Here is a 23,580-nt window from a genome sequence, read left to right as displayed (position 1 = left end):
GGGGCTGTGTGACTGACTCCAAGGTCACCCAGGGAGCTTCAGGCCTGAGGCGGGATTTGAACCCCAATCTCCCAGGTCCTGGTCTGACATTCTAACCACTACACCACACCGGCTCCCCAGAGCACTTCTGCTATGGGGCAGCTCTATAAATTAAGTAGGTAAACAAGCATGGAGAAAGCAAAATGTCACTTAGAGAAGGATCTGAAATATTTCCCTTGAAGCTTCAATTTGTTTTATTTGATGTTTTAGAGTCTTGTAAACCATTTTGAGATTTTCCCCCTTTAAAATATAGAGATCTAGAAATGAAATGAATAATTTATTATTATTATTATTATTATTATTATTATTATTATTATTATTAATTGCAATGTATAGAAAAAAGGCACCTAGACACTCTGTTGTGGTGACCATAACCTAGATTTAAGGTGTCAGTTGGTGATTAGCTGATATATCTATCTATCTGAGTTTCTAACACTGTCCAGAAAGCTGCATTAAGTTTGACCGGGGCGGCCTGCATTTAAGCCTCAAAGTCGCACACACACCCTTTCCAGACAGATGCATTATTTGCAGACGGCTCCTAGGCTCAGCGACCACAGGCAACAAATGCCCTGAAGGCTGCTTGACTCCAACTCCTACAAGACAGACAAGAGATCAGGGTGTTGCATCTGCATCGATTTTTGGGCCTCAGGAAGCACAACATCGCTTATTACCAGGGCTGTCAATCGACCGCAATTCTCTGCAAGTGTGTGGAATGTGGAACTGTGCACAGAATCAATCTGTCTGCAAAGCTCAGGCTTATTTGACTTTTTTTAAAAAAAGTGCTTATCAGGCTTGGTTTTAAATCAAGAGAGACCCGATTGATTTGCAAGTAGACAAAGCCATTTAATTGTTGATTCAGGCTATTCCCCTCGACTGATCCGATCCAGCGGAGAATTGGCTGCCTGGCTACAGAGGCTCCTAACCTGGTTGCGCTGTTCAATGGCAGGTCAGGGAGGGAGTAAAAACCAGCCTTATCAATGATGTGATCATGGATGAGGGAACTGAACTGGCTTGTGTAACCAAGACCTGGGTGGGTGAATTGTTTTTCTGCAATGCAGTTCTCCAGCTATTGCTAAGGAATGCATATACCAGGCTAAAGGTGTTCACAATAACGCATTGAAATGCATGTATTAGTGAAAATGACGTACAAAAATGCACCGTATTAGGGGGAATTGGTTGCAAAAATGTCTATATTGAGCAGAGTATATTAGGGAAATTTGCAATGAAATGCTGCGAATTTAAAGACTTAAAGAAAAAAGCTTGGGGGGGAGATTGCAATTGAACACAATAGGCAGTGAGAGATTTTACTTTCTTGGGCTCCTTGATCACTGCAGATGGTGACAGCAGTCACGAAATTAAAAGACGCCTGCTTCTTGGGAGAAAAGCAATGACAAACCTAGACAGCATCTTAAAAAGCAGAGACATCACCTTACTAACAAAGGTCTGTATAGTTAAAGCTATGGTTTTCCCAGTAGTGATGTATGGAAGTGAGAGCTGGACCATAAAGAAGGCTGATCGCCGAAGAATTGACGCTTTTGAATTATGGTGCTGGAGGAGACTCTTGAGAGTCCCATGGACTGCAAGAAGATCAAACCTATCCATTCTGAAGGAAATCGGCCCCGAGTGCTCACTGGAAGGACAGATCCTGAAGCTGAGGTTCCAATAATTTGGCCACCTCAAGAGAAGACTCCCTGGAAAAGACCTTGATGCTGGGAAAGTTTGAGGGCACAAGGAGAAGGGGACAGTGTTCTCGAAGCTACAAACATGAGTCTGACCAAACTGCGGGAGGCAGTGGAAGACAGGAGTGCCTGGCTTGCTCTGGTCCAAGAGGTTACGAAGAGTCGGACACGACTAAACGACTAAACAACAACAACAGCAGGCAGGTTCATAATTGATCACTGATATTATTGATATTTACCTTAAGATTATTAAATAGTCACTGCTGTGATAATTAAGTGCTTTGGTATAATAACGTTTTCTAGAATGTGTCGATGTATTATTATGCTGCATTTCAGTTTTTTACTGTACTCTTTTAGTATACATCTGTCAGGGGGACTCCTTACAGGGACCCTCCCCCCAGTCATCCTGACCAGCACTTGGCCCAGTGACTAGCAGCGGGTCAGGAGGAGGGAATGAGGAATGGAGCGGGGTGGAGAAAGGGCTCTCAGACCCGTCAGAGCCAAGGCACCACCCAGCTGGCCAGAGAGGGAAGGGCAGCGCAGTGAGGTGTCGGAGCCTCTGCAACACTCCAGCCAAAGGACGGGAGAAGGAACGCAGCCCCTTCCGGCGCCCGAATTGAGGTGCACGCCCACATGCAGGGCTAGGGGGAGGCGCTTTGGGGTGCCCAGGCTTTTATGCTGGTCCAAGACGCGACGGAAGCCATTGCCGGGTTCTGAACCGGACTAGGCAGCCATGTTTTCTGATATCTCTGCACTGTAAATAATATGCACAATAAAACTCTGAAAGACAGAGCGGACTGGAGTGTCTTTACTTGAGAGTAGCCGCAACAATCCCCTGACAACATCTAATTGAAAAATGTTTAAAAGGGGGGGGCAACATGCTGGAACAAACAGACCAGATCACTTTGTCACAAGTGGCCAATAGACAGGTGCAAAATGCACCCTTTTCAATTCAATTTTATTCACGGTCACAGACCAGCTCACACAAAATGCACCTTGCGCCTGGCTAATTTCGAACGCTCACCCCACTCATCTGACTGGGCTGACCCAGCCGATCTGGGCGGCTCCCAACAACATATAAAAACACAATTAAACATCAAGCATTAAAAACTTCCTGATAATTTGAATAACGTAATGATTTGAATAACGCAAGACGAACAGACATCAGGTGGCCTATGTAGTCCAGCATCCTGTTCTCACAGTGGCCAACCAGATGTCTGTGGGACACCCCCAAGCACAACCCGAACACAAAACCTGCCCTTTCCCTTCCTGTAGTTTCCAGCTACTGGCATTCAGAAGCATTACAGCTGCTGGCATTGAAGCTAGAACATACGTCATCGTGGTGAGCAGCCCTTGATAACCTTGTCCTCCATAGATTTGTCCAATCCTCTATTAAATCCATCCAAATAGATGGCCTCTTGTGGCAGATAGTTCCATAGGTTAACCCTGTGCTGCGCCTCGCCTCCCTTCAGCTCAACCATCTGACCTGCTGAGGACGCGCTACATAAACTTTGCAAACACTTCCCATCTCTATGGGGCCTGCAAAAAAAAAAAAACACCATTCCTGGGGTGGTGGGGAAGCAGCTTGTAATACAAACCTTTTCCTAGCTGGGACGGGCTGCCAAGCAACTAACGTTTCAGGCGTTGTTAACAAAAAGCGAAATGGAAAACAAAACAAAACACCCGTTGCCAGTAAAATTGTCACTTGAAGCACAAGCCACAACTCCACAAAATGAAACGAAACCAGCCTCTGTGCCAGTAAAGAGGCCTAGCGGGGGGATCTTATTTTATTTCCTTAAAGTGGGGAATCAATCAAAAACCACCACTGTTGAACAGCGGGTGTCAATCAAATGGAACGGCACTTGCCTCCGCACGGCAGCGCTGCAAAACATAAAATGATTCACTCAAATACTTGAGCAGGAGGGAATGTACTACATAGAAGGACCATGTGAAAGAGGTTTGTCCCAAATGGAATCTTTATCTGTCTAGTGCCAGGCTCTGCAGTACATCCACAATCTTTTCAACAGAAGGAAGCAGAAGGGGAAACCAGCGAGGTGGAGACATGCAATGACCACCTTCAAATATCTTAAGGGTTAGTAGAGTGCCTGTACTTCCTAAGGGAGTTACTGTTATTAATTTGTTACTTAATTAGTCACTTTGCTCCTAAGAATGACTCAAAAGTGACCTGCTAACACGACAAAAACACTAAAACCTAAAAAACAAAACACGCGCCTCCATACAAATAGAAGACAGCGCCAGCAGATCCCGCCCCACCAAAAGAAGTCAGAAATACTTAAAAACCCTTCAGACTAAGGGCCAAGAGTGCCTTAAACTAAACTGAGGGGGCTCCAGGTGAGCCTCCCCAGGGAGGGCATTCCACAAGCGGGGAGCCACCACTGAAAAGGCCTTGCATTGCCTCCCTCCTGCAGAGGGGCACACGGGGTATTCTGTGCCCACTGGTTCAAAAAGGCTGGTGACCATGGAGGGGCCATAGCTCAGTGTCAGAACATCTGCCTTGGCTGCAAATGCTCCCAGGTTCAATCTCCAATGGCATTACTAGGTAGGGCTGGGAGAGATTTCCCTGCCTGAAATCCTGGTGAGCTGCTGTCAGTTGGTGTAGGTAATAATGAGCTAGATCAGGCATCCCCAAACTTCGGCCCTCCAGATGTTTTGGACTACAATTCCCATCATCCCCGACCACTGGTCCTGTTAGCTAGGGATCATGGGAGTTGTAGGCCAAAACATCTGGAGGGCCGCAGTTTGGGGATGCCTGAGCTAGATGGACCCAATGCATTATGCTTTGGCATAATGCAGATTCTTGTGATACACATCACACCCAAATTCTGCCTTACATCTCCACCAATGGCACTTGTTTCATGTCACTTATCCCATTCGACTTCCACTCCACTCCATCCCGCTCGGTCATTTTCTTTATGTTTTCATTGTGCTCTGTATTATGTTTGCATTGCATTCTGAAACCCCGTCAACTAAACGCCAGGAACGGTCTCCCTTGGAAGGTGGCGGACTCTCCTTCCTTGGAGGTTTTTAAACAGAGGTTGGACGGCCATCCATCAGGGATTATTTAGCTGGCTGGAGCAAGCAAGTCAGATGGGTAGGGTATAAATAATAAAATGATTATTAATGAATTATTATCATATGTGATTCCTGCATTGCAGGGGGTTTCTCTAAATGACCCTCAGCGTCCCTCCCAACACTATAATTCTGAGATGCTATGCTAGATAGGAAGTGATTCCTAAACAAAATTAAAGATACTTGGGACTTGTGGAAGAAGTTCTCCTCAACAACAACAGCAACAGCATTGTAACTTGTTTGGCAATCACTTGTAGCCATAGAAACAGTTTTAACAATGAGCCCGTAAGTGACTGTGGAGGCCAATTCTGGATCCACATGTGCTTCCACAGTGGGGAGATAGGTTTCCGGGCAGGAGCTGATCGCAGTGTGGATTTGCCAAGCATGCCTTCCTCTTAGCACGTTTCTCCCTTGTGTCCTGAGTTCGAGTGTCTTCAAAGCCCATGACACCTCTTTGGTATAGGCTGTTCTCCAACTGGAGCGCTCGCAGGCAAGTGTTTCCCAATTGTCGGTGTTTATACTACATTTTTTTAGATTTGCCTTGAGACAGTCTTTAAACCTCTTTTGTTGACCACCAGCATCACGCTTTCCATTTTTAAGTTTGGAATAGAGTAGTTGCTTTGGAAGATGATGAGGCTTCCACACAACATGACCAGTCCAATGAAGTTGATGTTGTAACATGACCTCTCATCTCATAGGTCATATCTGCATTATGCATTTAAAGCCGTATCATACAGTTAAGGCTCCCCCAAAGAATAATGGAAAGTGCTGTTGTTTAAGGGCCTGAGAGTTGTTTGGAGGCATTCATATGCTTCTCTACAATTCCCAGAGTAATTTAACAATCAAGCCGTCTTCCCAGGGAACTCTGGGAATTGTAGTTCTGTGTGGGGAAGAGAGGGGTCTCCCAACAACGGCTCAGCAATAAAGTTCCTGGCTCTCTAAACGCTACAATCTAATCAAAGCTGGTGTAGTCAACTGTGGCTTATGTAGTCATGATTTGCAACATGCATTCCAGGCGGTTCTGTTGGGCTGCAAAGCTGTTGCAGCACACACACACACACACACACACACACACACACACACACACACACAAGAGTCTGCATGGTAGGAAAATTACAAAGGACACCCTAGTTTACACCAGATTGGAGCTCCAGCAATTTTGTTACTTACCACATAATACAGCGGCGAGGCAACAATTTTCACTTGCTGCATGATGCAATGATAACGCAACGGTTTTGTGCATCGTAACACGACAATTATTCACTTACCGCACAATGCAATGACGTGGCTGCTGTCTTCGTGCACAAACTTCCGGGTGACGGCTTCTTCCATGATCTGCTTCACCTGAACAGGAAGAAATAAAGAAGTTTGTGCGTGGAAAGCGACACTCGATGGATCATAAAGACGCAGAGGGAGAACCTTAGAGAGTCCGGCAACAGGTTGGGCTGTTTGTCAAGGCAGGTTTCACCTAAACAGACCACAGGCTTCCAGGGCCTCAGGCAGAGCGAGGACCTTTCCCCACAACCTGGTACCTGATTCCTTCATGACAGGGGATGCCAAGCATTGAACACAGAAGTTTCACAGGCAAATGTGCTCTGCTTCTCGGCTGCAAGACCCCAGCTCACCCAGTGGCGGGGCATCAGGCAGGCCTGAGATAGCTCAGCTTGTAGAGCATGAGACTCTTAACTGCAGGGTTGTGGGTTCGAGCCCCACGTCAGGCAAAAGACTCCTGCACTGCAGGGGGTTGGAATAAATGACCCTCATGGTCCCTTCCAGCTCTGCAATTCCACAATTCCGCAATCTGCTATTCTATGCAAATTTTAATTTTTTTTAAAAAAAATCCAAGGTTCAGTCCTCAACAGTATCTCCTGGTAGGGCTAACTAGACCCTGCAGAGCGGCTGCTGGTCAGTGCAGACAACAGTGAGATAGATGCACCAATGTTGTGATTCAGTAGAAGGCTGAGTTCTCTGTCCTATATTCCCATTGAGGTTTATGCCTCTGTGAATGAGAGGAATGTATTGGCCATCTATCCCAGTGGCATTGCAGAGGGTTGGACAAGATGACCCTTGGCAAAGATCCTCCAGGGTCTTGGGGACTAATTTTACCCCGGCCGATGTCAAGGGGGCCATTGCCAGGCTGCCCTCTGGTGGCCCCCTCATGCCAATGGGTGTCTCTGTCGATCCTTTATATCCGCCAGATGAGAGAGTGGGCGAGCTCTTGCCACTAAGTTCTCTTAAGGGCGGGGGGGGGCAGTTAATTAGGAATCAAAAGAGAAAAAGTAGCAGATGGAAAACTGTTAATTGAAGTGCCATCTCCACCCACAAACACACACACCCCTCCTCTGCTCCAAATCACCCCCTCAAATCCTCCTAAAACAAGCAGGTGTCACAAGGGAGCTTTTATCCACCTCTTTCTGTCCAACACGCAAGCCTGCTTTAATGTTCAGTCTAAGTGACAATCCCATGGCCCTCGCTAGTTTTTGCTGGGCGTTGCTGTGTCAGTCGATTAAAGAAAGCAGTGCTCTAACTTTGTGCTTTCGGCTATTTTTCAACAGCAGCAGAACAAAAACAAACAAACAAATCTCCACCCTACGAGGAGGAGCCAAGCATCCCCGAAAGATGTCTCGCAGTGACCTTTCAAGCCTGCCTTAGAACGAAGCCAAACGAGTGCAGGATCAGATCAAACCGAACAGGAGGCCGCGCAGGAAGGCACCGAGGGTTTAGTTTTTGTTTGCACTGACATTTTGCAGCAAGCACCACTGGGGGGGGGGGGAGAGATGCTTCCCGACACAGCTGGAGAGAAAGCAAATTGAAAGAAGAATTATTTGAAAGCAATTGGCTTAAGGCAGAGGAGGAGGGAAGGAAAACGGAGGAGCACACTGAACGGGCAAAAACCTCTGCAGGAAGAAGAAGAAGCATGGTGTGCTACCCACCCCTCTTCGCTTGCTTTGGGAAACATTATTGTCTCTGGATCTCTGGGCCAAGCCAAATGTGAGTGGACAGCCACAGCCAGGTTATCCTGTTTGATTATTTATTCCTTCTTTTCCCAGCGTTCTGGCTGCATCTGCCATTCATCAGACAGCCAAAACCACGCCACCCGTCCACAAAAGGAACGGATCAGCAGACTTGAGATTTGCAGAAGCAGAACATTTTTTTAGAAAAAAAAATCAGAGACACTGACTCCCCCCCCCAAAAAAAACCAACCCACATCCCATTTATGGGAGGTGGTGGACTTCCCTTCCTTGGAGGGTTTTCAGCAGAGGCTGGATGGCCATCTGTCATGGATGCTTTAGTGGAGATTCCTGCCTTGCAGGGGGTTGGACTAGATGACCCCCAGGATCCACTCCAACTCTAAAATTCTGTGATTCTATGGTCAAATTCACTTGCTGGCTAAGGAATGCTGGCTAAAGTCCCATCTGCACTACACATTTAAAACAGCATCAAGCCACTTTAAATACTTTCAAACATGGCTCCCCCCCAAAAAAAAAATCCCAGGAAATTGAAGGGCACTGAGTGTGGTTTGAGAATCTCTATTCTGTCCACAGAGCTACAGTTCCCAAAACGGTTAAACAATCAATCCCTTTTTTCCCCTGGGGAATTCTGTTTTGGGATGGGAGCATGACAGCTGGAAGCTCCAAACATCTGGAGGACAGCCGGTTGGCGAAGTGTGTTTTAGAAGGGCATCGAAACACAGCTGGAGTCAACCCCAAGTGCTTAACCAGTTCTGAGCCCAAGTGCTTGCTGTGCAGGGCAATGAAGCCTGTCTAGGGTGTCTGTCTGAAAAGGAGGAGGCGGTGAAGAGTAAAAACACTGCAGGATGAATCCTATGGCTTTCTCAAAAACAAGCAATGCCAGATGAATCTCGTTTCTTTGTTATGATACGAGTTACAAGTTTGGTGGAACAGGTGGGTGCAGAAGGCAAGACTCTTGGATCCTGAAACCACTTGAGAAGCACATTCGCGGTGTGGGAATGTGGGTGGGCTGCCAAAATCTTCCCAGGTTCCTGCACTCGAGCAAACAGTGATGCAGCACTTGGCAAGAGGCAGCTAGCTGCTAACCTGTTCTCCTCTCCTGTCGACCACGACCGGGCAACTTAAGAGGGGTGCAACGGCAAGAGGTTGCCCACCCCAGCTGACTCACAGCCACAGAATGTGTGGGCAGGCAGGTGAGGCAACAGCGCCGTGCGTTGCGAAGGCCCAGCCAGCCGCGGATCTGATCCAGGAGGACACGAAGACAGGACAGAAGCTACATCAATAGGAGTATAGCATCTAGATCAAGGGAAGTAATAGTACCATTGTATTCGGCTCTGGTCAGACCTCACCTGGAGTACTGTGTCCAGTTCTGGGCACCACAGTTCAAGAAGGATACTGACAAGCCGGAACGTGTCCAGAAGAGGGCAACCAAAATGGTCAAAGGCCTGGAAACGATGCCTTATGAGGAACGGCTTAGGGAGCTGGGTATGTTTAGCCTGGAGAAGAGAAGGTTAAGGGGTGATATGATAGCCATGTTCAAATATATAAAAGGATGTCATATAGAGGAGGGAGAAAGGTTGTTTTCTGCTGCTCCAGAGAAGCGGACACGGAACAATGGATTCAAACTACAAGAAAGAAGATTCCACCTAAACATTAGGAAGAACTTCCTGACAGTAAGAGCTGTTCGACAGTGGAATTTGCTACCAAGGAGTGTGGTGGAGTCTCCTGCTTTGGAGGTCTTTAAGCAGAGGCTTGACAGGCCTATGTCAAGAATGCTTTGATGGTGTTTCCTGCTTGGCAGGGGGTTGGACTGGATGACCCTTGTGGTCTCTTCCAACTCTATGATTCTGTGATTCTACATCGCTGAGCAGAAGGCAGATTGTTGTTGTTGTTTAGTCGTTTAGTCGTGTCCGACTCTTCGTGACCCCATGGACCATAGCACGCCAGGCACTCCTGTCTTTCACTGCCTCACGCAGTTTGGTCAAACTCATGTTCATAGCTTCGAGAACACTGTCCAACCATCTCGTCCTCTGTCGTCCCCTTCTCCTAGTGCCCTCAATCTGTCCCAACATCAGGGTCTTTTCCAGGGAGTCTTCTCTTCTCATGAGGTGGCCAAAGTATTGGAGCCTCAGCTTCAGGATCTGTCCTTCCAGTGAGCACTCAGGGCAGATAGCAGTCAGGGCAGATAGCAGGGCAGATAGAGAAGGCAGATAGCAGTCGCCAATACACTCCAGGCTTGGAGTTTGGTCCATCAGGGAAATCCATCTCTGGAAGCCACAGCAGGACGGAAGAAGAAGCAGACGTCGAAGGATCAAGTGCTCTTGGATAGGTTTTGCAGACGATTTTGGTCAGACTTGCTCTGCCGTCGAGGAAGGAGCCAAGTGTCACGCAGCCAAAGTGGACAAGCTGGCCTAGCACCAGCATGCTTGGAAAGCAAACACGGTTCAACCTGCATAAAGGCGAAAGGCTATTGGAAGATTATATTATAATGAGTTTTTTTTAAAAAAATGTTTAAAGTAATGATTCCCAAGTAACCTGATGCCTTTCTGTTAGGTATAACTGGTCCAGAGCTTCCGAAGGAATTGTTTTAATTTGATTACGTATGCTACAATGGCGGCAAGAATAGTCTTCGTGCAAAAGCAGGAAGAAGAAGAAGAAGAAGAAGAAGAAGAAGAAGAAGAAGAAGAAGAAGAAGAAGAAGAAGAAGAAGAGAAAGAAGAAGAAGAAGAAGAAGAAGAAGAAGTCCCAGCGAAAAAGATCGGATACAAAAACTTATGGAATATGCAGAAATTGTGAAAGTTGCCGGAAAAATAAGAAATCAAGACCACAAACTTTTTTTAAAAAGAAAGAATGGAAATGGTTTATTGCATATTTATAAATAAACTGTAAACAGATAAGAACACTGGCAGGATTAATGTAATAACCTGCAGTTTAATAAGAGTAGATATTTAAAGTAGATGAATAAATGAGTAAATTAAGTTAATTTGGAAAACGCGGAAAATGCAAAAAATAAATTTAAGGAACTGCAGAAAGAGGGGGAAGGCAGTCGAGCCTCGAAATGTTAAAATGATTGCAAAATTACTGAAATGTATAAAATTGAAAATCAAAAATAAAATGAAATAAGTGGAAAAGAAGAAGTCCCGATGAAAGAAGATTGGCTTATGAAGATGATGAAATACCCTGAGATGGCTAGCCTGACTGATAGAATTAAAGAAGAAAATTTATTGAAGGATGGAAATACTTTGTGGAATATTTGATTTTAAAAAAGATCGCGATTACGTTAAAACGTACGCAGGATTTAAAGTATAGCAACAGATGAGAATTGGTAGTTTAACAAGCTAGAATTAATGGGTAAAATATGAGTAATATAGCCGTTTTTTATATGGTAAGAAAAGAACACCATGGAAGGGCAGGTGGGGATATGTGAGATTTGCTCTGAGTGTTGTCTAAAAGAATTTGTAAAATCTTTTTTAAAAATTAATAAAAAGATTGTGCAAAAGGAGAAGAAAGCAACCGCAGTTCAGAGATAGAGAACCTGCTTTGCAAGAAGACAATCCCAGGTGTGCAATACTCATTCATCTCCAGTTAAAAGGATCTTTCTGCTGGGGGCAGAAATACCTCTGCCTGAGACCCCAGAGAGCTACTGCCTGTCACTCTCAATAATCTATCTATTCTATTTATTGTGTTTTCTATCCCACCTTTTCTCTAAGGAGCTCAAGAGTTATACAGATTGAGGTTGAATCCTGACAAGACAGAAGTACTGTTTTTGGGGACAGGGGGCAGATGGATGTGGAGGACTCCCTGTTCCCAAATGGTGTAACTGTGCCACGAAAGGACCAGGTGCGCAGCCTGGGAGTCATTTTGGACTCACAGTTGTCCATGGAGGCGCAGGTCAATTCTGTGTCTACCAGCTCCATCTGGTACACAGGCTGAGACCCTCCCTGCCCGCAGACTGTCTCACAAGAGTGGTGCATGCTCTGGTTATCTCCCGCTTGGACTACTGCAATGCACTCTATGTGGGGCTACCCTTGAAGGTGACCCAGAAATTCCAACTAATCCAGAATGCGGCAGCTAGACTGGTGACTGGGAGCGGCCACTGAGACCACATAACACTGGAAGACCTACATTGGCTCCCAGTATGTTTCTGAGCACAATTCAAAGTGTTGGTGCTGAACTTTCAAGCCCTAAATGGCCTCGGCCTAGTATACATGAAGGAGTGCCTCCACCTCCATCGTTCAGCCCGGTCACTGAGGTCTAGCGCCGAGGGCCTTCTGGCGGTTCCCTCCCTGCGATAAGTGAGGTTGCAGGGAACCAGGCAGAGGGCCTTCTCGGTAGTGGCGCCCAGGGGCCTTGCAATGGGGGGGTGGGGCAGTACGCCCCAGGTTCCACTCGGGGGGGGGCGCCACTTGGCGCCCCCACCCCCGCGACTCCCAAGCCGAGCCTAGAGCCTCCCGGTAAAAAGTCCACACCAAGCGCTGAGCGGGCTTTTTACCTGGAGTTTGTAGCTGGATGCGCGGGGCTTTGGAGGCGCGGGGGCATCGATACCCCGCCACGTAACAATGCATGCGTCGTCACGTAACACGCATGCGTCGTTACGTAGCAATGCCATGCCCCGGCCCCCGGGTGCATGGCAATTTGCCGCCCTGGGTGTCATGGCGCCTCGCCCTGTGGAACGCCCTCCCATCAGATGTTAGGGAAATAAACAACTATCTGACTTTTAGAAGAGTTCTGAAGGCAGCTCTGTTTAGGGAAGTTTTTAATGTCTGATGTTTTATTGTATTTTTAATATTTTGTTGGAAGCCAGCCAGACCAGCCAGATGGGCAGGGTATATATTATTATTATCATTATTATCGTTATGGATAGGGTTCGTAGCTGAGAGGAGATTTGAACCCAGGTCTCCCTCTAACCACTGCGATAGATGGACAGGCAGTCTGGCCTGCCGTAAGCCAGCTTGCTATGCCTCCATTGTCTTTGTTCTGATAGCACCGGGCAACTAAGAAAGAGGCTCAGGCTGGAGACTCCAGAACAGCAGAGCTCAAATATTGCTTCAGAAATCAGTCGCTCCGAGGAACCAGGAACCACAGGAGGGTAACGAAACCTCCTTGGGTCAGGAGATACTGGCCTCCTCTTCTGCTTTTTGTTCCATATGTGCATCTGGGGCTGCCCCATGGGCAAGTCCTTCACTGCCTCAAACCTCCGGCCTAGTTCCCTGAAGAAGCCCGACTTCCCTGCCGCAACTCCTCTCCAAGGGCCATGACAAGCACCATCAACGCTAGCAGAAAAATAAACCTGAAGTGAAGTGGGCTTTTAAAGCCTGTCGAAAATCCTGAACTGATGAGGCCCTATAGAAAGAGGCCCCTGAACGACTAGGGCCACACCTGCCCCATACATTTGAAGCAGCATTATACCCCTTTAAGCTGTCCTGGTCCCTCGAGCCACAAAAATCCTGGGGTCTGTCGTTTGTTAAAGGTGCCGAGGGGTGCTAGGTGACCCCTCGTCCCCTCACAAACTCCCAGAGTTCCCCCCAAAAGAAAGAATGTTTCTTGAACCAGTTTGAGAACTGGTAGCTCCGTGAGGGGAAAATGCCCGGCCTGGAACTATATCGGGTTGTCTTTTGACTTCGGAAAGGCGGGCAGATCTCCCGGGATGCAAGCCGGTTCTCGGAGAAGTGGCAGGAGGCAAAAGCTTGGCACGTTGACAAGCAGGAAGCGAGAGGGAGTGGGAATGGGCCTCTAAGTGGCATCACTAAGGCAACACCTGGGCACCCTTGTTGAACTACGGAGCGGCCCCCTCCCTGCTCGCTCAAACAAGCAGTGTTGTCTTAACCAGCTCCATTCCCTGTTTGCCTTGGCAGAAGACCCAGAAAGCACTGTCCTGAGATAATATAGATTTCTGCGTTGGGGAAGGTCCAGGTTTTGAGGGGAGTGAGCAGAACAAAGGGCCAAGAGACTGAGACAAGCCAGGGGACTCCATGTGGCAAGCCAGAGACACCACGTGGCAACCGGAGAAGCCACTTGGCAAGCCAGAGACGCCACATGGCAAGCAAGATACTCCATGTGGCAAGCCAGAGACTCCAAGTGGCAAGTCAGAGACACCATATCATAGAATCATAGAATCATAGAGTTGGAAGAGACCACAAGGGCCATCCAGTCCAACCCCCTGCCAAGCAGGAAACACCATCAAAGCATTCTTGACATATGCCTGTCAAGCCTCTGCTTAAAGACCTCCAAAGGAGACTCCACCACACTCCTCGGTAGCAAATTCCACTGCCGAACAGCTCGTACTGTCAGTTCTTCCTAATGTTTAGGTGGAATCTTCTTTCTTGTAGTTTGAATCCATTGCTCCGTGTCCGCTTCTCTGGAGCAGCAGGAAACAACCTTTCTCCCTCCTCTATATGACATCCTTTCATATATTTGAACATGGCTATCATATCACCCCTTAACCTTCTCATCTCCAGGCTAAACATACCCCCAGCTCCCTAAGCCGCTCCTCATAAGGCAAAGGCATCGTTTCCATAAGGCATCGTGTCAAACCAAAGACACCACGCAGCAGGCAGGGACACCACGTCGCAACGGGAGACCCTACATGGAAAGCAAAAGACCCCATGTGGCAAGCCAGGGCAGGGACCCCACATGGCAGCCAGTTCCAGCGGCAGACAAGAGCTCACTGCAGACCAGGGAAGGCAAGAGAATTCTTGTGAAAGAAAGAAACGGGAGCAAAGATTGCTGGTGTCTGATTATTCACCCCATGCTCAGAACTAGTGCAAGTTTCTCTGTGCTTGGGAGTCTAGAGGATACAGCCATCCATCACTACAAAGAGGGAAGCAACAGAAACAAGCAAAATGTCTCCCAGATGGGCACAAATCCACCAAGCATATTCTAGTCCAACTGAAACCGCAAATTGCACATTATGTCAGGGAGGACTGCGATAGATCACACTTTCCTCCTGCCCTCTCGTCGAGGATGGGAGAATTACTCAGTGGTGGCAGACAGACATGCTGGCAGTATTTCTGATCATGGGAGGGGGGTGCCCACCCACCCCACATACCTAATTCCAGATCTAGACACGTACCATGCATTACAACCGCAAAAGTTTTAAGATGCTACAGGCAGTGGAGCAACACAATCCATTCTCTCTGAATCAGACGCAGGTCGTTGGTGACAGTTGGGCATTTTTGCTTCGCTTTGAGCAAAAAAAAACGTGTAAGAGACTTTCGTGCGCGCGCCCCCAACTTCCGACCAGCTAGAGAATTATGATTCTGCCCTGAAAAACTGCCTGGAGATGCAGTTTGAAAATGGGCACCATTCCTTTCATGCCCACACAGACCTGAGCACAGATTGGGTCTTACGTTGGAGGCCCTGAACCCTCTCCAAAACAGGCAGAAATCCATTTAATTTAGCTAATGGCTTCGTAGATAATAGGATCTTGCTGCCCTGGATATAGGGAAGCCTCTATGAAAAATTTCAGCACCTGGCCAACACAATGAAATCAGGGAAGAAGAAACCTGGAGGTGTTTCTTTCCTGTGTTGTGAAGAGCAAGCAAGATACTACGGCAAAATGAGGAATAAATAAGTGGTTTTTTAAAAAACAAAAGGCTTACTTGTTTTAATATGACAGATGTATTATAGGCTATGTTTTACTCTTGCTTCATTGATTTTTGTGTGCTGCTTTGATGATGATGATATACCATCCTTCATCACAAGATCTCAGGGCAGTTCACAAGATCTTTGACCACTTTATTCAGGGTGCTGGGAACTATAGCACTGTAAGGGTTAAACTAAAGTTCCCAGTATTCTTTGGGGGAAGCCATGTGACCTTGCATAGAAAACAGGAGCAAACAGGAATTGGAATTAAAATCAGGGGAGCCCTGCAACAAAATCTCGCAGCGCAGAGTGCCCTTGTTCATGATACTCCAATCCATTCTCCCTCCTGATTTTCCATTCCCCTAGCCGCTGAAACCATTAGATGATAGGCCAGGACTGGCAACTTGAACTGAGCCTGGAAACAGATTGGCATCCAGTGTGAAAGGTGACTTGCCAAGCTGCAATGACAATAGAAGCCAAACATTATAAATGTTCCTGTTCAGGGTCCAGACTCTAGGCCAGCCTTGGGTTCCTAGATGTTGTTGGACTACAACTCCCATCTTTCCTGGCCAGCATGGCCAGTAGTGAGCCTGGTCCTGAATGGGGTAACTGTGCCCCTGAAAGACCAGGTGCGCAGCCTGGGAGTCATTTTGGACTCACAGCTGTCCATGGAGGCGCAGGTCAATTCTGTGTCCAGGGCAGCTGTCTATCAGCTCCATCTGGTACGCAGGCTGAGACCCTACCTGCCCGCAGACTGCCTCGCCAGAGTGGTGCATGCTCTGGTTATCTCTCGCTTGGACTACTGCAATGCGCTCTACGTGGGGCTACCTTTGAAGGTGACCCGGAAACTACAACTAATCCAGAATGCGGCAGCTAGACTGGTGACTGGGTGCGCCCACCGAGACCACATAACACCGGTCTTGAAAGACCTACATCAGCTCCCAGTACGTTTCCGAGCACAATTCAAAGTGTTGGTGCTGACCTTTAAAGCCCTAAATGGCCTCGGTCCAGTATACCTGAAGGAGCATCTCCACCCCCATCGTTCTGCCCGGACACTGAGGTCCAGCACCGAGGGCCTTCTGGCGGTTCCCTCATTGCGAGAAGCCAAGTTGCAGGGAACTAGACAGAGGGCCTTCTCGGTAGTGGCGCCCGCCCTGTGGAACGCCCTCCCATCATATGTCAAAGAGAAAAACAACTACCAGACTTTTAGAAGACATCTGAAGGCAGCCCTGTTTAGGGAAGCTTTTAATGTTGAATAGATTATTGTATTTTAATCTGTTGGAAGCCGCCGCCCAGAGTTGCTGGGGAGGCCCAACCAGATGGGCGGGGTATAAATAATATATTATTATTATTATTATTATTATTATTATTATTATTATTATTATTATTATTTGTAGTTCAAGAGCATCTGGGGAACCAAAGTTGAGAATGGCTGCTTTGGACCTTTAAGCCCACCAAGGATTTGGGGTCTAGACTAGCTATGTGAAGGCCCAGAAGGATGTGGGAGAACACAGACCATTTTTGAGTCATAACTCTCTGCTCAATGCCTTCACACCTCTAGTCTAGACTCTAGTTTGACTATCCTCCAGCCTGAAAAGCCCCCAACGCCCCACTGATTTTGGTGGCAGTGGCAAAGAGAGAAAGATAGGCATGGCGTCGGGATGAGCAAAGATGTAAACTACCAGTGACACCCTGTAAAGCGAGTGCTGGAGAGCAGTGCTAGAAACTCAGTTACATAAGCTACCGTGCAAAATGGCTCCTTAAACCAAAGTTGCAGTCGCCAAAACGGAATGTAAAATCGCCAGGTATGCATCTCCAAATGGTGGAGATGTCAGGCACCATCCTGGTGTCCAGGAATCTTCACTTGATCATAAATGGTCAATAGTCAGGTGGAAAAGGCACCTGGCTAATTTCGAACACCGCTGAGGAGGGGGAAAGCTGTGTGGAAAAGTGGTGGGTGAGAGTAGCTCCTTGGCCAAAAGAAGTTTGACTACTCTAGACCCCCTTCCCAGCACAGAGACCACCTCTTGCACTCTTCTGGGAGTTGTGGGTCTGCACAGCCCATACTGAGTAGTCGCCCAGGGCCAAAGCTGGATCGCCCATGTCGATCTGGTTCAGTTTTGCAGAAACCCATAAATCAGCTGGAGAAAGACCAGCGAGCTTCACAACACTTCTCATCAGGACAGGCTTCCCCAAAGAGGAGGTAAATGTCGGGAGGCAACTGAGCCAAATTTCTCGAGACATTTTACAGGCCTGCCTTTCTCTTAAAGTCAAGGAAATAAATTGCTTCCCAGTGGGAACAGCAAGCAAGGCCGCCAGAAAATCCAAGCCTGCAAATAAGTTCTTAAATGTTCCCCCAAGGACGAAGATTTACCTGAAACGGATCAGTTTGAGACAGAGAAACATATTGCTCAGGAAAAGGAACTCAATTTTAGCAGTTTCCCAAGCAGGGCAAGGGCAACAATTTGCCGCACGCAAAAGCCTAATTTACTGCTTCGGCGTGAAAAGATGCAGAAGAATTAAACACCACGGGGGAAAGGGGGAAATCAGAGAACACTTTAGCAATCAAAATACATCTGCGTGGCCAGGAAGTGGTTTAAGCAAAGGTGGGCTGGGTGTTCCCACAAAGGAAGCTTCCGGAACCTTTTGAGGGGGCAGGTTTGCCATCAACACCAGGCACTCTTGGGTACCAGGGGCACTACTGCCCTTCCAATGCCCACTGCCAGCGTTTGCCCTGAAACCACTTTTTCCTAGCAGTTGGCTGCCATTTAAATTTCCTAAAAATGGCCGCCATGTAGTGTCCCACCAAGGCATTGTGGGAAATCTAAAAGCGCCTCGGGTCCTTTTGCATGCATAGCTGCCAAGTATCCCGTATCCGCCGGGAAAACCCCTTTTTTCTTACCGTTTCCCGGCGGTCTCCCGTTTAGCAGAAAATCCCGGTATTGTCCCTTAAATCGGGACACTTGGCAGCTATGAATGGAGGAGAATTACCAGGCCATTTTTCTGGTGCCGCTTGCCCTTCTATGGGCACCAGAAAATGGCGCCGGCGGCGCCGGATGTCACTTCCGCGCATGACCGGAAGTTGCGTGACGCGACTTCCGGTGGCGTTTTGCCCTTCTATGGGCATCAGAAAATGGCGCCGGCGCCGGAAGTCGCTTTTACGTGTTTCCGGTCATGCGCGGAAGCGACTTCCGGCGCCGGCGGCGCCATTTTCTGATGCCCATAGAAGGGCGAAGCGCCACCGGAAGTTGCGTCACGCAACTTCCGGTCATGCGCGCACTGCCGATCCCGGATCTTTAGGACCCGGACTTGGCAGCTATGTTTGCATGGCGGGCATAACTTCCATACTTGCCAAGCCTCCCGCTGAAAAATGCGGGATCAGCAGTGGCACGGCACCGGAAGTTGCGTAGAAGCAACTTCCGGGGCCGCTCTTCCCATGTGTGGGCACTGGAAATCAGGCAGAGCGACACCAGAAGTCGCTTCTACGCATGCCCACAAGCCATCTTGGTGGTGGTCGCATGGCGGCGGCCATCTTGGTGACGGCCACTGCCATGCGGCCACCACCAAGATGGCCACCGGGCATGCGTAGAAGCGACTTCCGGTGCCGCTCTGCCCGATTTCAGGTGCCCACACATGGGAAGAGCGGCACCCAAAATGGAGGCTCCCTGGCAGGTAGGAAATCCGGGGGAATTTCTGGGATTTTTCTCCATTCGGGAGAACAGTGAGAAACGGATTAAATATTCCTGCGAAAAATTTTCCTGCAAAAAATGGGATACTTGGCAGCTAAGAACTTCTATAATGCTGCTTTATTGGCTGGACAGAGGGCAAAGAAGAGTGTGCAATAAATTAGAAGGTAAAACTGCAAGAAGGTAAAACTCACATTTATTGCTCCACCCACTTTTGCCTCTGGCCCTGCCCACCAGGGCACATGGCCTCCCAGAAGGGAGTGCGGCCTCCAGGATTCCCCAACTTTCCTGTTTGTCTACCTATCAGGAAGCAGGGTTTGCGTAGAAAACTGTGTCTCCAAGACACGCCTCAATTGCTGGCTGTGTTATATAAACCTTTATAAAACCCTCCATAAATGTTGGGGGGGGAGGCAGAGATCTCCTGGGAACCTGGGTGCAACTCTGCCAAAAACCTGGGGCGCCCTGGGCCTAGGAGGACCCCAGAGATTTGCGCATATTCCGCAACTGCTTCATGAACTGCTGACAGCTGCAATCAGGCAAGCCATCTCAGCAGCCCGGAGAATCTCATTAATACACACAGCCTTTATTTCATTGTTCTAACTCGCTGCCATGGGCACAGCTGGTTCAAAAAGGGGATACAGGCAAATTCATGGAGGAGGAGAGGACTAAGAATGAGCCATAATGGCTGCGTAGAACCTCCACGTCCAGGGGCAGTCTACCTGGAATCACAGAATCGCAAAGAGTCGGAAGGGACCCCGAGGGTCATCCAGTCCAACCACCTGCAATGCAGGAATTATCAACTAAAGCCTGCAAGACAGACCTCTGCTTAAAAACCTCCAATGGAGGAGAATCCACCCCATCTTGAGGGCGCCTGTTCCACTGTCGAACGGCTCTTGCCGTCAGAAAGTTCTTCCTGATGTTTAGTCGGATTTCCCTTTCTTGCAACTCGAAGCCCTGGGTTCAAGTCCTATCTCTGAATTCCAGCTTGCTGAGGACACCACCAGGAGAGGGCTGTAGCTTCAGAGCCCTTCTTGGGGTTTCCCCAGAGGCATCTAGTTGGCCGCTGAGCACAATTCAAAGGACTCTGCTCTTATTAACACAGATAGCTAGAAATAGAGCCTCTGTGTTGAGGAGCAGTGTATCCCTTAACTGCGTGAGTTCGATAGATTTGGCTTTAAATGCAAACCAAATCAAATCCCTTGCCCATCCCTAACTCTTAATAGGGGTTGAGGGGGGTCAGGACAGGGCTACTGGCTTCTTGCCCTGCTTATGTGCTTCCCGGAGGTATCTAGTCAGTCACTCTGAGATGCTAGACTGAATGGACCTTGGCCTCCTCCCAAGCAAACTCTTCTTATGCTTTTAATCTCAATTTTCACATCTTCCACGAGAGATTCCTGGCTTGCATGAAGCTGCCTGGTATAGGCCATGCGTTGATTAGCTGGATAGATCTGAGTTTTGATTGACTGAAAAGTGCCACCTTAATAAAAGCTCCGTTGGGTGAGCATGAGATCTCAGGGTTGTGGATTTGAAAAGATTCCTGCATCGCAGTGGGTTGGACTAGACGACCCTTGGGGTCCCTTCTGATTGCACAGTTCTAGGATTCTAAACATATTGGGCTACTCAGAGTAGATTCACTGAAAATATAGACCTACGTCAGCCATGGCCATTAATTTCATTGGGTCTGCTCTAAGCACATCTAAACACTGGATACAACCAAGTACATCTTTAAGATAATCATATTGCAAGCCCTGTGAGTGGAAGAGACTGTTATAACACTCTCTCGCACACAAGGAGCTCCTTCCAACTCTTTCTTAGGAAGATTTGTACCTTCCTTCTCTCTCTTTCACACACAAACGGATGTGTTTTTGGGGAAACTTTTTTCCATTTTTGCACCAGCTAAACTAACTCCTTGGAAAGATAATAATTCTTCTCTCCCTCCCACTTCAGTACCTCTGTTTGTCATTCATATGCAAATTTATGCAGCTCTCAGATCAATTAAGTGATGGATTAGAACCCAGGCAGGTAATTCACAGCAGATCCCTTTAAATCAAGCTGCCGGGGCTACTTAACATGCATCAGGGGATACAGCTCTTGCAATTTTTGAATGAATTCATGTCCCCAACACACTTCGATGAACACACACACACACACCAGCAAGGCAGAAGCATCTGCGTCACTGAGGACGCGGCTACTGATAAAGGGGGGGAAGGCGGAGAAGAGGAGAGAGAAAGCGTGGAGATAAACCCTCTAGATCCTGCTGTCCCCACCCCAAAACCAAAGCATCCATCGCCATCCTTCTCCCCCCCCCCAAAAAAAGAGAGATTGCTACTCTATCTCTGTGCAAGACTCATTGAAGGCAAGGTGGGTGGGTGTGGAAGTGAGCTGGTGAAGACTTTTGGTGCTTTCAGCCAGTATGCCATAAATTGCACCCCCCCCCAAAAAATGTATTCCAGATCCCCTCTTTTTAGCATCTCCCTCCCCACACAAATAGGCAACCTTTGCCTACAGAGGACAAGGCTTTTTCCAAAGACATTTGGGGAAGTGTGCTCAGAGTCTTCAAAGTGAACCAGCCAGGTGCCAGTAAAATGCCTTTGTTGTCTCGCCTCCGGCCAGGTCACAATCCCCAACGGTAGGGCTGGGAACGTCCCCTGCCTGAAGCCCCGTTGCCAGTCGATGTAGGCAATAGTGAGCTAGATGATGGAGCCATGGTCTGAGGCTGCTTCCCCGGTTCTGCTCTGCTAGTCAGACTACAGACTTACAAAGGAGTCCTCTTCCAGCTATGTGTGGGGAGAACGGCACTCTGCACACACCCAGAGACACTGTGTCAGGCTGGCGACTGGTTACTCAACCAGTAGTAGGGAGTGGGAGGACGTAGCCATCAGCTTAACTGAAGATGCACCAGGGAAACTGCTCTCTTCACAGAGCCCAAACGCTTGACAGCTGAGCCTGACAAACCCCAGGCTCGAATGAAAAACATCCACAGCAGCTTCCAAACTGGGTGCAGATTTGCTTGCCGGGTGTTTCGAAAGCAGAACCTAGGAAGAAATCAGGCTCTATAGAGTCCTAGGCCCCCAGGTCAAATCCAAGCTGTGGTTCTGCTGTGTGCTCTTTACCAGAGAGTCAGTCCCATTAAATACATAGTAAGTCCCATTAAGAATAAGGCATAAGTCTCGCCCCGCAGAATATATATGAGAGCATTCACTTTGGGGGCACACACACCCTGCAAGAATCCTGGGAACTGTAGCTCTGCGAGGAGTAAACTACAGTTCCCAGGATTCACATGGAGAGGGAGGTGTGCTTTAAATATACTGTATGGTGTTCACTGACAGACACAGAAAGAGTGTGTGTATGTATGTGTGTTCATTTGAAATCCAAATATCACCTGCACCCAGTACTTTGCAACATGGAAAGTGTGAGCAAAGGGGGAAAGGGAACCTCTGAGCTTGCACAGAGTGCTTTTCCTTCGCCATTCGATAAACAGCATATATACACACGTTTTTCCACCTGATCCCCAATTCTGGGCTGAGAAAGCGGGGAGGGGGGTGCTGGCCCCTCCGACTCACCCCAACCCCCAGGGGGGAGGCATGGCTGCCCAGAGACCTTTCTCAAAGCAACTCCTTCGTTCTTCAAAAACAAACCAAGCCCCCTTTTCGCAGCCGAGCTGCAGCCGAGCCGAGTTCCAGCACCTCTGAACGAAACGCTCCTCAAATGCCCACAAACAAACACCGGAATTGGGGTGAGAGTTGGATGGGGAATCTATCTGGCCTCTGGCGGTGGGGGGGGAAGAGACCTAAACTGCAAAGGAAGACTCCAGAGAGATAGAGATGGGAAAAATGGAAGATGATTTGGGGCGGGGATCAGTCCCTTGGGAGGGACGACCCCCTCAAAAAGAATTGTGCAAAAAAAGTGCTCAGGAGGACCCACCCACCCCTCTCTCTCTTACCTCCTTCTTCACATTCCAGAGCAATTTTTCCTTCACTGCATCTTCAGGGAGACTCATGGTGCTTTCAGGGCTGAACGAGGGAAGGTGGCGAACGGGAACTCTTTCCAAAAAATAAAAAATAAAGAAGGAAATATAGAGATAGATCGATATAGAGATTAAAAAATTAAAACCCAGGCGGCGATTGCAATCCCTGCCGCTGGTGCAAAAGGAGGGCGATGGTGGGCGCTTCCTCGATCCGGCCCGAGCAGCGTCCCCCGCGCGGCCCCGCCAAGCCTGCGCTCCGCTCGGCGCTGCGGTTGCAAGAGGGCATTCCCTCCAGCGCCAGCCATCTTCCGAGCCCGCCCCCACATTGACGTCAGCCGAGCGGGGCCCGCCTCCTTGGCGGGGGGGGGTTTCCTCCCTGGGGTGGGGGCGGGGAGCCGGGAGGAAACGGGAAGCGCGCGCGGGGGGGGGGATTATTTGGTAACAATGTGCTTTTGTGAGGGCGGGTGCACGTTGCGCCTACCTTACTATGTGTGAGCTTGGGAGAGGAAGGAGACGAGAGGGATCCGGAGCATGGGCAAAGTTCTCGGACGTTCGCTCACACA

The 23,580-nt window shown here is 48.4% G+C and overlaps 1 protein-coding gene across 8 annotated transcripts in view; it reads right to left on the bottom strand.

The window, feature by feature from the left end:
* SGSM2 (small G protein signaling modulator 2) overlaps positions 1–23,331 on the bottom strand; it is a 94,409-nt gene extending 71,078 nt beyond the window's left edge. For 7 of the 8 annotated variants that reach the window (XM_035139270.2, XM_060268338.1, XM_035139273.2 and 4 more), the window contains exons 1-2: positions 22,994–23,331; positions 6,077–6,152 (exon numbers count right to left, since the gene is read on the bottom strand). In XM_035139270.2, the coding sequence (XP_034995161.1) occupies positions 6,077–6,152; positions 22,994–23,050 (133 nt within the window). In that variant the 5' untranslated portion in view covers positions 23,051–23,331. Of the gene's footprint in view, positions 1–6,076; positions 6,153–22,993 lie in introns of those variants that run through there. The other variant, XM_035139276.2, reaches the window with a different exon arrangement.
* Between the last annotated feature and the right edge of the window lie 249 nt (positions 23,332–23,580).

The sequence above is a fragment of the Zootoca vivipara genome, chromosome 15, assembly GCF_963506605.1.
Source record: "Zootoca vivipara chromosome 15, rZooViv1.1, whole genome shotgun sequence".
NCBI lineage: Eukaryota > Metazoa > Chordata > Lepidosauria > Squamata > Lacertidae > Zootoca > Zootoca vivipara.
This window is presented reverse-complemented; position numbering and strand designations above follow the sequence as displayed.